A 14408-nucleotide genomic window follows, 5' to 3' on the forward strand; every position below is an offset into this window, starting at 1 on the left:
GATATGCGTTCTTCCGGAGTTTTCCCCCTTGGTCGCCTTCGTAGGACGATGGAGATCCCGAAGAAAGGATGACGACTGGATCATGGTGACTTGAAACAGAGAAATGAAGACATCAACGAAAGGGATCAACCTCTTCGAAAGGGCAGCCAAGATCGAGAACGCTCGTTAGAATTTTGTAACCAAATCCCTTCCCCTCTTAAATCTCGGGACGAGATTTCTTGTAGTGGAGGAGAATTGTGACGCTCGGATAATTAAGCTACAGTAGCCCTCTGCTAATGATGCCGCGTCACCTTGATTACTATTGCTAGTCTTGCGTTAGTTCGAAACTGATTCAAATTTAAAATAAAGTCAAACAGTAAAAGTTTTCAAAAGTCAAAACTAAATTGTTCCTAATGTGTCAAATAATCCATAGACCATGTTGGTGGAGAGACCACACCTTTATAAAGTATTTAGATGCACTAAAGTAAAGAAAATTGTGGCTAAAAATATATATTTAAATACCTTTTAAATAATATTAATGTATCAAGTAATTATTACTACACCAAACATGAACAAGCTAGTGGCCTATATTATAACGATACTTTAGGAGTTTGTTTTGTATTTTATAAAAACTGTAATAGGTGTAACCAAAATAGAACAGAAAATAATAAATAAAAAAAGTAAATAAAAACAAAGCTAAGAAAATAAAATAAAAGACACCCCCCGCTGGGCCAACCGGCCCAGCTAACCAACCAGCCGGCCGACCCACCCCCGCTGCCCCCTGCTTAACCTCCCACCCCCACCGAACCCTAGCCCACGTTCCCCACTCGCTACCCCGATCTGGATCGAGATCGGGGCGAAGACTCGAAGCCGCCCGACGCAGCGCCGCTGTCGTCGCCGTCATCTCGCTGCCCGGAGCCCCCCCGCCGTCGCCGTCATCTTCCTCGTCTCTGCCTCGACCTCCCCCGTGCTCGACCCCCCTGCGAACCATCGCCGGACGCCGCCGCCGCGGTCCTCTCCATCACCGACCCCGACCCCGTCGCACCTCGCCGACTCCTCGACGCCTCCACCTCCCCGACCGGATCTGGGTTGCGCCTCTGGCGCCCCCGACGTCGTCACCGCCCATCTCCGGTGTCGCCTCCTCGTCTCCTCCTCGCCGGGGGCCAACAAGCCCCGTCGCCCCCTCAAGTCCAGGCGCCACCCCACCTCGTCTACGCCGTCGGCGTGAACCAGGTCAAGCCGGAGCGCTCCGGAGCCGTCGCCCTCGATCCATCCCCTCCGACCACGCGCCTGGGTCGCCGCTCGATCTGCACCCTCTGGTCGCCCCCGACGCGTCTGAGCACGCCAACAACTCCGGGGTGAGCTCCCGTGGCTACTCCCCCTCTCCCCCTCCACGATTCACCGCCGTAGGCCGCCATACGCGCCGTCCGGCCTCCGGCCAGTGGGCTCGGTCACCGCGACCGTGACTGCGCCCAGCCTGCGTCACCGATACCTTGCCGCGGCCCGCCTACGCGCAACCTTGGCCCCCTGTGCCGCTGTTGTCGCTCGTCGCTGTGGCCACCGGCGCCCTGCACCGTTCCCTCCCTGTCGGCCTGGGCGGGTGCCCAGCGCCCGCTCCAGGCGCCCGCTGGACCAAAGCCGCATAGGCCTCTGGGTCACTGCCAAACGGGGCCCACTGCCCAGAACATTTTTATAAAAAAAGAATTAAAAATATAATAACAATAATAAAAATATTAATTAATTAATTAAAGAATTAATTAACTTAATTAATCATAATTAGAATAACCTAATCACTAGTTAACTTAATTAAACCCTGTTTAGCCTAATCTGTCAATGACACGGGGCCCCACCCCCTGTTGACCAGTCAAACATTGACTGGTCAACTGGGTCCCCCAGGCCCACATGTCAGCCCCTGTGTAAACTGCTGTGTACACAGGGCTGGGTACATTTAGCAATTTCTCTTTTATTTTCGAATTAAAATAAATCCTGGAAATTTAGAAAATCATTTAAACTTATAAAAATCATATAAAATAATCCGTAACTCGGATGAAAATACTTTGTACATGAAAGTTGCTCAGAACGACGAGACGAATCCGAATACGCAGCCTGTTCGCCAGCCACGCGTCCCTAGCATAGCGAACCTGCAACATTTCACCTCCGGTTCATCTGTCCGAAATCGCGAAACACCGGGGATACTTTCCCGGATGTTTCCCCTTTCGCCGGTATCACCTATCCCTACGTTAGGTCACCCCTAGCACAACGTATCGCCGCGTCTTGCTTTGTGTTACATTTGATTGCTCTGTTATTTATTGTGTTCCCCCTCCGTTACTTCTTTCCGGTAGACTTCGAGACCGCTGCCGATGTTCGTGTGTTCGACTACATCGAAGACAACCCCTCCTACTTGCCAGAACAACCAGGCAAGCCCCCCCTTGATCACCAGATGTCGCCTACTCTTCTCTATACTGCTTGCATTAGAAGAGTGTAGCATGTTACTGCTTTCGGTTAATCCTATTCTGCTGCATAGCCTGTCATTGTTGCTACAGTTGTTACCCTTACCTGCTATCCTACTGCTTAGTATAGGATGCTAGTGTTCCCTCAGTGGCCCTACACTCTTGTCCATCTGCCATGCTATACTACTGGGCCGTGATCACTTCGGGAGGTGATCACGGGTATATACTATATACTTTATATACATGACACATGTGGTGACTAAAGTCGGGTCGGCTCGTTGAGTACCCGCAAGTGATTTTGATGAGGGGGCTGAAAGGACAGGTGGCTCCATCCCGGTAGAGGTGGGTCTGGGTTCCTGACGGCTCCCGACTGTTACTTTATGGCGGAGTGACAGGGCAGGTTGAGACCACCTAGGAGAGAGGTGGGCCTGGCCCTGGTCGGCGTTCGCGGATACTTAACACGCTTAACGAGATCTTGGTATTTGATCTGAGTCTGGCCATTTGGTCTATACGCACTAACCAACTACGCGGGAACAGTTATGGGCACTCGACGTCGTGGTATCAGCCGAAGCTCTTTTTGACGTCAGCGATGGAGCGGCGCGCGCCGGATTGGACTGGAACGCCTGCTAGGCTAGGTCTGCTTCCGGCCGCCCTCGCAACGTGCATGTGTGCAATGGGCGATGGGCCCAGACCCCTGCGCGCATAGGATTTAGACCGGCGTGCTGACCTCTCTGTTGAGCCTAGCTGGGGCTGCGACGTGTTGATCTCCCGAGGCCGGGCATGACCCAGGAAAGTGTGTCCGGCCAAATGGGATCGAGCGTGTTGGGTTATGTGGTGCACTCCTGCAGGGAAGTTTATCTATTTGAATAGCCGTGTCCCTCGGTAAAAGGACGACCCGGAGTTGTACCTTGACCTTATGACAACTAGAACTGGATACTTAATAAAACACACCCTTCCAAGTGCCAGATATAACCCGGTGATCGCTCTCTAACAGGGCGACGAGGAGGGGATCGCCGGGTAGGATTATGCTATGCGATGCTACTTGGTGAACTTACCATCTACTCTCTTCTACATGCTGCAAGATGGAGGTGGCCAGAAGCATAGTCTTCGACATGATTAGCTATCCCCCTCTTATTCAGGCATTCTGCAGTTCAGTCCACCGATATGGCCCTTTACACATATACCCATGCATATGTAGTGTAGCTCCTTGCTTGCGAGTACTTTGGATGAGTACTCACGGTTGCTTTTCTCCCTCTTTTCCCCCTTTCCCTTCTACCTGGTTGTCGCAACCAGATGCTGGAGCCTAGAAGCCAGACGCCACCGTCGACGACGACTCCTACTACCCCGGAGGTGCCTACTACTACGTGCAACCCACTGACGACGACCAGGAGTAGTTAGGAGGATCCCAGGCAGGAGGCCTGCGCCTCTTTCGATCTGTATCCAGTTTGTGCTAGCCTTCTTAAGGCAAACTTGTTTAACTTATGTCTGTACTCAGATATTGTTGCTTCCGCTGACTCGTCTATGATCGAGCACCTGTATTCGAGCCCTCGAGGCCCCTGGCTTGTATTATGATGCTTGTATGACTTATTTATGTTGTAGAGTTGTGTTGTGATATCTTCCCGTGAGTCCCTGATCTTGATCGTACACATTTGCGTGCATGATTAGTGAACGATTGAATCGGGGGCGTCACACGTAGTTTGGCCATTCCCGATGGTGTAGTCTGCCAGCTGTCCAAATTCTATTTTCTAAGACCAACCAAGGGAAGAACTTGCACTCCAGGGGGGAGAGGGAGGGCAACCCTTCCAAATGGTTGTTGGCATGGTTGAGACGGGAGGTCCTCAAATTGTGCCTTGTAAGCCATGGACGCAAAGTACATGCCATCAACAGACCTTCCAAGTAGTTGAATCTCAAACCCCATCAGTGAGGGTGATGTCGGCGAGCCTTTCCCAAAGGATAGACACTTCCTGGATGTGGGCGGGAGAGATGCCCTGCTGAATATTGATTTTCGTAATCAGTTGTTGTCCGTCAACACCTTTCTCACCGAACAAGACTTCTTGCGGGACAGCTCAAAAATCTTGGGCACAATATCCATCAGTCTAAGCCCCTCCAACCACAGGGATTCCCAAAATTTGGCCATTTTTTCGTCCCCACCCATCACTCTTGTGGCAACAACAAACAAATCACGGTCCTTAGGAGTGCACGACCACCCTAGGCCATGGCACTTCCTCAGGGGGTTGGCCCATTCATACCAAAGCCAACAGAGGCAGAGCTGAAGAAAATTTCTCGAGGTTGAGAATACCCAAGCCGCCATAGTGTTGGTCTTCCATATCGTCTCCCAGTTTACCTAGCACTTGTCACCCAAGACCTTGTCGCAACCAGCAGAAAGATACACATGCCAGATAGTGTCAATTTTCTTCACTTCAAGTGGCAAGTCAAGCGGCGTGAGATGGTAGGTGACAATCACCGTGAGCACAGACTTGACCAGAACGATGCGCCCCGGAGTGGCCACGTGCTTTCCATGCCAAGGTGCAAGCTTCCCCACAATCTTGTCTTTGAGGTACTGCAAATGGTTTCTCTTAAGCCTAGTGACCTGACCGAAGTGGCAGCCCCAAATTTCTCATCAGAAATGTGGTCCGGGCTGCGGGGAAGGATTGAAGGACGTTGTCGAGGTCAATGTTGTCACATTGGATGTGCGCCACAAGACTCTGTGACCTCGCCAAAAGATTTTAGCATGGCACACAAGAATTGAATGTCTTCTTTGACCGGAGCCATGAAGATAGCCGCATCGTGAGCACAGTGCAAAGCACGAATGGTTGCTATACGACCATGGATGGGATGTAGGAGGCCTTCGGCAGTAGCCTTGTTGAGGATGTGATGTAGATGGTCAATGGAAAGCATGAACAACAACGGGGACAGCAGGTCCCCTTGCCGAAGACCTCGATTGTGTTTGAATGGGTCTGTGGCGACCCCATTGAGGAGCACTCTCGATGATGCTGAAGAAAGGAGAGCACAAATCCACTCTTTGAATCTACTTGGTAATCCATGATGCCAGCATGAGGTTCACCTGCAGGGACCTCTGCTGCCGGCATGATGGAAGGGACATGGCGGCAGGTTAGGGTGGATGGGGGTGCGCAGGGGCTTCGGTTTGCAAGGCAACCTTTTTCAGTTACTACTAAAATTTTATATAGCCATCCGTTTGGAAAAAAACATTTCCCATGTTCGTGAGCTATCTTATACATAGTGCCCACGTAAACCTTGCTGCTGCTCTATGAGTGTCGTACAATTAGGCCCCTTCGAGTGCATATTATTTCACCAAGCAATAAGTAGAATTGTCGTGGTTTGTAAGATGTCATTGCCTTTTGAGGAATGCAACAATTACATGAGTTATTGTAAAGGATTAACATAGATGCTTAAGTGGTTTTCTTTGGCTGGGTGAAAATCAGGAGGTTGGGCCCACCTAACTGAATTTAGGTGATGGAGAGGTTAATAGGACGTTTCGTAATGGTTTCGTAAGTGTAGGGTTTTTGTTGTCTTTTATACTTGTTTGAACACGAAATATTGTGCATGAACAATATACTACTCCCTTCGTTCACAAGGCTAAGATGTTTAGGATATTTTAATACGATCTACGTATAGATTGAAATGAGTGAACTAACAGATTAAAAATATGACTATATACATCCGACTCGTAATTTTCTTTATAACATATTATATTTTTAAACAGAGGAAGTACCTGATTTTGTATTCAAATGAAGTAAGAATTTACAGTACCATCTCAGCTTGTCAAGCATGTTCCAATCAACATTACCATAGAGCCAAGCAGCAGAACTGTAGCAGAAGCCATGATAAGAGCGCTGCTACACGGACGACACTGGCTGGCCGATGTTTGAACGACACTATGCATCGAACCATGCATCGGTAGGAGTAAGTGTTGCACAACCGCACGATCAAGCGTTGTCTGCAAATCGTGCATCGAGTGTCGGCCAAAGAGTAGTTCCGCCATGATAAGAGCGCTGCTACACGGATGATGCTGACTGGCCGATGTTTGAACGACACTATGCATCGAACCATGCATCGGTAGGAGTAAGTGTTGCACAGCCGCCCGATCAAGCGTTGTCTGCAAATCGTAGCAAAAACGACAAATTTAACCCATGGACGAAAAGAATTCACAAAATAAACTGCTGTCGAATTTTTTTCATTCAACCGATCCTTTTGTGTAGCGTCCGACATCTAGGCCCTAGTGTAGTGCCTAATTGACAGGCGCTACACACTTGACCAACATCGTACTCCAGACTGCTTAAAAATTGCTAAGTTAGTGTACAACGGCTAAAAGCTAGACGCTACGCTATACAATGTAACACTTAGCACCTAGGCGCTGCATACAGCGTAGCGCCTAGCTTTTAGGCGTTGCACACTCGACTCAGATGCTGCAATTGATCGATTGGAGTTGGACATGGCGCTCTATGTTGCCTTGTAGTATTATTAAGCCAACACGTATACTATCAACAAATGGCACATGGTCAGAGCTAAACTATCATCAAGGCGTCCTTAAACGCACGCACTTTTCAGGGGAGCACATGCGCTGCAACATCATCAGGATAACTAGCCCAAACACAGTGACGGCACATGGCGGGGCAGTCAACAAATGCTAGTCAAACTCAGGAGATCCGCCTGCCACTGGTGTTTCGCGGCAAATTCTGCTATACTAGCGCGTCGGGTCCCACACTGCACTGACTTAAGCGCGACACTAGTGCAGGGCCTATAAGCTAGGCGCTACACCGTATAGTGTAGCGTCTAGCTTTCAGGCGTTGCACATTGACTTAGCAATTTTTAAACAGTCTAAAGTATGACGTTAGTCAGGTGTGTAACACCTGTCAGTCAGACGCTACACAGTACAGTGTGGTGTTTTATTGTCGGGCGCTACATAAAAGAGTTAGCTGGATGAAATTTTTTCGTCCACAATTTATTTTGTGAATTCTTTTCATTCACAGGTTAAATTTGTCGTTTTTGCCGCAAATCATGCATCGAGTGTCGGCCAAAGAGTAGTTCCGCTATGATAAGAGCGCTCCTACACGGACGATGCTGGCTGGCCGATGTTTGAAGGACACTATGCATCGAACCATAAAAGGATGAGGTCCGCGTGTCGTCGCCGTCTAGGCAAATGCAACAATAAAAGGATAAGGTCGATACTTGGCATGACTCTTCTAACACAGATAAAGTTTTTTTCTTAATTTGTTTCTTCAATAAAGGGCGCTTGATGCTAAATTATGAGTTAATAAAGCGATGCTTGACATGACTCTTCTAATAACAAATAAGCATTTTTGCAGGATCAAAAAAAAAAAATTACAAACAAAGTTGACCATGATTTGATGTGATGGACTTGAAGTTGGCTATCATGGGCTGGTCGTTGGATGGTCGATTCGAATCTGTTGGTCGATAAGGCCCATTGATGAGCGTACTGGTACAAGGTCAAACACATGGATTTGTTGCAACCAGAACGAGCTAATTGTATCTGTCATACTTTTGTCAGCACAAGTACTACTCAGAATTAGTCTCATCCTCGCGTTAAAAAAAAAATCAGCCTGATCTTATCGGTTAGTGCATCTCCAACATCGACCCGCAAACTTTTCTGTGTCCGGATCACAAAAACCATCCAACACAGACTTGTATTGGTCCGTGGCGCGGTCCGGACATACTTTCTCCCGCAAACCGGAGACAGACGTCGGGGCCTTTGCTGGACTCCGGACCGATTCCACACCCGCTTCTGACCGCCCTGATCCAACCAAAACTCCTCCTCCATCCTGCACACTTTCCGTCAGCGCCGCTCCAGCATGTCAGCGCCAGCATTCATGCCCGGACAGAGCGGACACGACCACTCACTGGCGCCGGCATTGAAGCAGCATGCTGGCCGAGAGAACGCCACCCGCGCCGCTTCTCGGTGTAGGCGACTGCTGCGCGTTCAGACAACACGACGACCACCCGTCCATTCGTCTGCCGCCCACATTGATGGCACGCGCTTGCCGATGCGTCTCCTCCAACGCCACCAGTCCATCCCTCTGCCCCCATTGCTATATGAACAGCTGCCCCGGCCATAGCCGCAACCATCCGCCTCCGATCCCTCTCTGCACCACTCCAACCATGGATTCCTCCCTCGCCAAAGCTCTCTGGGACGGGCTGGCATCGGACCAGAAGAAGGAGATGGCCGCCATTGCTGTCGGCTGGCTGGCCGGCAAGCAGCCGGAGGACGACGACATTCCAATGGAGGACGCTGCCGGCGATGAATCGGCGCCACCCTTCTCCTCCTTCGCTCGTCGGTGCATTGCACCATGACCATCGGCGATGCCCGTGCTGAGCAGGAGGAGCAGTTCCGGGAGGCACAGGCAGATGCCGCCTACAACCACCACCTCCTCCAGGAGCAACTCGCCGCCGGCAGGGCGGTCGCGACGGACACGGACCGGGCGGAGCAGTAGGCGCTGCTCGAGTACTACCGCTCCGCCCGCGAGATCCGCCTCGCCCGCTGGCTGTACCGCCAACGGGTGGTGGAGGTGGCGGCCGCCTACAAGGAGTGCGACAACGCAGGCGAGGTGGTGTTCGGCGAGACCGACAACGAGGAGGAGAAAATCACCGAGGTCGTGCCCCGCCGCGGCGACCACGAAGCCGACACATCTGCGGGCACCGCCGGCAGCGAGGAAGAGTAGTGCACGGTAGGTCGCCGCCGCTCGCCACTGCTCCTCCCCTTCCGTCGACGCCAAGCTTGGTGGGCTCAGCATCGGCGGCCGATTAGTCGCTTGGCAGCGACGTGGAGATGAATAGCTTCATTTCTCGGGTCTCCTGAGGTGGAGCTAGAGAGCACCGAGGCGGAACTAGAGAAGGCGAAGCTTCAGTTCTCGGGCTCATGGCCGGACACGAGGAGCGGGTGCCGGCGACTATTTAGATTAGGTATTAATTATACTTGTGGAGCCGGACTAGCAACACTTAGTTGATGTAAATGTAATTATGTTTATATGACATCCGGGCGTGTTTATATGAAATCCGGCCAAGTTTGAACGAATTTCATCTAGTTGGTTTTAAACTGTTGTTAAAATATATGCGGTTATGGTTTGATGGCGTCTTCCTGCATCAGTGTTTGTAGACTGGTCATCCGTCCGTGGACGGATGTGGGAGGAAATTTGCGGGTTGCCGACGGCGATGCTGGTGAAATGTTCCTGTTCACCGAACTGCGTTGTCTTGCTTTCAGGCTAGCTCTCGTGCTGGTTTTCCTCCTTTGTTGCACATTGCAATTTAATTTGGTTGTGTCCATTCGAATGCAGAAGTCAAGCCAGTACAAGTGTCTGGTGGGAAAGTTCCAGATACCAGGTTAAAACGTATATGCTTTAATCCGAACACGCGATCCACCGGAAAGAAAAACTGAAATATCAATCACAAGCAGCGATACCAAAAGCACCAAAAAAAAAGCGATACCAAAAGCATACTACGGACGTACGTACACACTTCACCAGACGCTGATGCTGCCCAGGAGAGCCTGCGTCACCACGAGCGCGCCAAGGCCTGCGACGACGTTACCCCCGGCAGACGTAGTGGGCGGCGCCGCTACGGGACCGGTGGACGCGGCGACCACGTCGATCCTGATCTTCATTCCGCTGACGCAGTGGCCGGTGAGGCCGCAGAGGAAGTAACGCGTGCCGACGGCGGTGAGGGCGACGACGTCGTTGCCGGAGCGGAAGGCGGAGACGTTGTTGGCGCTGGAGCAGGCGTCGTAGCCGGCCTTGCCCACCTCCACCACGTCGTGCAGCTCCCTCGAGTACGTGAACGCTGCAGCACAGCGCGCATAGGAGAAGATGTAATAGTTAACTGTCAATACTGTGGGGTCTAGTACTGTTTGTTAGTGCGGCTAGCTCACTGATGTTGTCGCCGGGGTGGAACGTCCTGGCGGCGACCCACTCGGCATAGTCCGTGTGCATGTCCCACAGCCCGTCCGGCGCCCCCACCGTGTAGCTCGTCGCAGCGGTGGCCACCTGAGCAACAGCCACTGCGGCCAGCACCGCCGCCAGGGCCATCGCCAGTGCCTGCCGCCGCCGGATCTCCATCTCTGCCGATCGCAGCTGGAACCTGGAAGAGGCAAGCTGAAGAAAACGGGGAGAGGCAGAAAAGACTTGTACCATGCAATGGCTAGCTACCAGCTTAGCTTAGGTGATATATAAATCCATGCAATCAGTTGGATTAGCTAGATCGAGCGAGCAGTTAATTGCAATTACGTACAATGTCGCGTGTGGTTGTTGCTGGGTCATGTCATGTTCATATCTAGCTATCCATGGACAGTGGCCCGTGCACGCAACTAGCTAGCTAGCGTAACAAGAGGATCAGGGAGATTAATTAAGTGGGCTAGCGACGGGTTTATGACTGCCGTACGATGAAGAAATCGACGGTCGCTAATGCTCTGGGATGGGCATCGAATCAGATCATATCGATTGCATTAAGTGCTAGCGAGAAAATGTGAGCGTGGGTGTTCTAACTTCAAACCAGCTGCACTGCAGATGCTCTCCTTTCGGAGAAACACTGCAGGTGTAGGTTGGTATGTACGGCATGCATTTCTGCTTTTCACAACTGGCACTGACTAGCTAGAGAGGTCGATCCCATTAAAAAAAAAAGCTAGATGGATCTAGAGTCAAATTTAGAAATTTTTACTCCCTCCGTCTCATAATATAAGAGTGTTTTTTACACTAATATCTAGCCTTCACTAAGTTATTCTTTTAACATGGAAGTATGTTACCTCAGCATGTAGCAAGCTTCGCCTTAAGATATAATCATGCATAGGTAAAGACTCGTATCAACATGAAAGCATGCCTGAGAATTTTCATTCTATTGTGCTATTTATATCAGATTTACTATAATTCTCATCGAGAGGAAAAATCAACTATGTGTCAGCGACCTCCTCTATTCTATTACCTGGACTGGACATTGGGCTGTTCTTGGGCCTTGGGCCTGCACAAGCAACGGGAAGCAGAACGACTACAAATGCGCGTGGAGACCGCAACGAGTGACTCGGTTTGGATCGGAAGGCTTCGGCCTGGCTTGGCTGGCTAGCGTTTCTCTCTCCTCTCTGGTTCCTCATCGTCTCCCTCCTCTGATCTCCTTCTTCCTCCATGTAACTTGAGAGATGTAAGCAAATTCATGGTGATTGAGTCAATATAGTATTGGGTACCTAACATTTGGTATTCAGAGCCATAGATCCTAGCCTCAAATTTCCAAATCAAAAATTTTCTCCATCACTGCCTACAACCTGTTTGACAAAATGCCAAGCCACAAATTCGCCTGCCCCAAGGGCGTTCTTCATGCCCGGATCAGCGACATTCATCAGGTGGTCTCCATCGAGTCGATTCGCCAGTTGTTCCGTCACTCTGGTGATGGATATGTGATCTGTGCGTACGAGCGGATGGTGGACGGGATGTACGGCATGGAGGCATACGTCGAGTTCCGGTCTCGATGGAGGGCGGCGCGAGCTCGAGATGCCCTGGATGGCCATGCTATCTACGATGGTTGCTGCATCCTTGCCGTTGACCTCGTCCCGCCAGTCTACACCACCGTCACCATGCCGGATGACGACGGGATGGCGCCCTCGTACTTCTACGACGACACTCCCTACGCGGAGTGGACTGCAACATTGGCCGCGGTCGAGCGCCATGATGAGGCGCCCGCTACATCCACTGACGACCTCCAACTCGAGGCGTCCATGGGCGCCATCAGCTTGACTCCCTTCGAGTTCGCCTCTCCTACAGCATCCACCCCGTCCACAACCACCGGTGACACCATTCTGGAGCTCGCTGTGAGCGACAAGGTGCTTGAGATTGACTCAACCATCGTAGATACTCCAACGCCCACCACATGTTCGATGGGGTGCCCAAGCGGCGATGCGTCTGAGGAGTCAGCGCTCACTTCATCTGCGGCAGTAACTTCATCCATGACCACCACCGACATCGTTCCTGAGCTCACTGCAACTGGTGGCTGCTCCTCAGTGGCGCACACCACCTGTTCGACTACGGGTCTCGACCCCGACACAAGGCATATCCAGGCCGCTGAGGTGCCCTTGCTCATGGTGGACCAGTTCCTGATGGCCCTTGATGTCTTCTCTGAGATCGCGACCTCTATGGGCAAGCTCACGATTGATCCTTCCATGGTTCCGCTCAAAACCGGTCTGATTGCATGTTCTGAAAGTGATGACGGCATATTGTCCCATGTGTCATCGACAAACCAGTGCTCTCCAGTTCATTGGGAACCACCTTGGCCACTACCACCTCAAGGTATATTTGAGAAGCCATTCCTGAGCCAGCCATACGGAAATCTCAATTACTATGCTACCAGAATTACCTTGAGTACAACTAGTTCCTCTGGTTACCATTGTTTGCATGTGGAGTTTGGAAACTTTAGTTTTGAGTTACTTTCTGTTGATGAGTGTTGGAAGTATTGGAAATATGAGCCTGGGTATGGTTGTGCTTCAATGGAAGAATCAAATGACAAATTACTGGAAGGCTTAGTTTCTTCTGCGGATCCTTGTGAGCAGGACCATTCCATTATAATTGTTGAAAGTCTACCGGGTACTCCTTATTGGGTTTGTTCTCTGCGATTTTTGAAGTCTGTTATGCACTCAAGAGTATCCTGCAGTTTTTGGCCACTTATGCAGCAGTTTAGTGACAATGGATGGCTCTCATTTCAAGTTGAAATATCTGTGACCGACATGGTACAGTGCGCCGAATCGAGGGCCAATACTTTGAATGGAGCAAGTCATTTTTCTATTGCTCCTTGGGAGGCCTTCTTTTGTTTCATGATGAGATGTGGCCAAGCTTGTTACAAGTCCAAGTATCTGGTTCACGAATATGTTCATGAAGGGCCTTTAATGATCAAACATACATGTCTTGTTCCTGGAGAAGAGTTGTTAATTAGTACTACCTTTGCTGCTTTGGAATCACATATGTTGCACCTATTTGGTGATGCAAGTGGTCCGTGCAATCCTATTTTGTTGTGGTCCTTGGATGATGAACTTGGGGGCATACAAAAAAGGTGGTCATCTATTCAGTATATGCAGCTAGCCAGTGCATTCCTTGAGGTTTTCGTTGGGCAAGTTTGTTATGTTTTTGGAGTGAGTGCTACAGGTTTAATCCAGTATGTGCGTGCAAGTGGTTTTGCAACCATTTTTAGTTGGGTTGATCTCCAGGAAGGTGGCACTAATGCAATTTTTCAAGCTCATAATCTTGTACAACACAACACTGCAATTCCTTTGCAAGTCTTGTTCGTAGGGGCAGTTATGCACTTATTCTGGAATGAAGCTACACCCGGCTCTGTGATGGAAGCTTTCATGGATGGTGGACAACAGTTAGAGGATAAATATCTACAGCCAGGCCCTCCATGGTTGTTTTCTTCTCAGCTACAACATCAAATTACTTCCAGGGTACTAGCTCTAAACATTTACCCAGCAAGTGCTTCATATTCTGGTCCTTATTATTGCCGACGGGAACTTGCATGGTTGATTGTGCAATCCTCCTGTGCTCGTACCAAATTTGGAGGAAGTGAAACTTTCACCAATATGTCTTCCCCAGTCCGGCCATTAACTCTGAAGGAGTCAACATCCATGTTTCTTGTGGCTGACCTATGGAGGAAGGGAAATGTGGCAATCTACCTAAACTTTAACACAGTCCAGACTCCCAGATTTTGCATGGTTGGTCAGCAAATGTTTCCAGGTCAGTCCTTGTTGATATTTTTGCCGTCATGGCTTTTGTTGCCTCTTGCTGTTCTGGATCTAGGTGAGGAGATACTTGGGTTGAGGAATGGTCTCTTTTTGTTGGAATGTAATCTATGCATTGAGAAGTTACAGAAGTATTCAGTTCCCCTGATAGAACTGAAACCTTGGCCATCCTGGGAGCTAACCTTATCGTTCCTGACCTTGAGTATCATCGAAAATCTCATGCAAATCGCCAATTCAACCAG

General features: G+C 50.1%; 1 protein-coding gene across 1 annotated transcript; it reads right to left on the bottom strand.

Moving 5' to 3' along the window:
• Window positions 1-9779: 9779 nt before the first annotated feature.
• Window positions 9780-10622, bottom strand: LOC109766374 (mavicyanin). The gene is made up of 2 exons (XM_020325144.3): window positions 10330-10622; window positions 9780-10241 (listed from the first exon to the last, which is right to left on the bottom strand). Exons 1-2 carry the CDS (start codon window positions 10589-10591, stop codon window positions 9922-9924), a joined length of 582 nt encoding a protein of 193 aa, XP_020180733.1. The 5' UTR covers window positions 10592-10622; the 3' UTR covers window positions 9780-9921.
• Between the last annotated feature and the right edge of the window lie 3786 nt (window positions 10623-14408).

Source organism: Aegilops tauschii, chromosome 7, assembly GCF_002575655.3.
Source record: "Aegilops tauschii subsp. strangulata cultivar AL8/78 chromosome 7, Aet v6.0, whole genome shotgun sequence".
NCBI classification, from domain to species: domain Eukaryota; kingdom Viridiplantae; phylum Streptophyta; class Magnoliopsida; order Poales; family Poaceae; genus Aegilops; species Aegilops tauschii.

Excerpts from the sequence above, each read along its gene's own strand:
- LOC109766374 (XM_020325144.3), bottom strand. The coding sequence starts at position 10,591 with ATGGTACAAGTCTTTTCTGCCTCTCCCCGTTTTCTTCAGCTTGCCTCT. Across the intron at positions 10,242-10,329 it reads CCACCCCGGCGACAACATCA|CGTTCACGTACTCGAGGGAG; the intron begins GTGAGCTAGCCG and ends GCTGTGCTGCAG.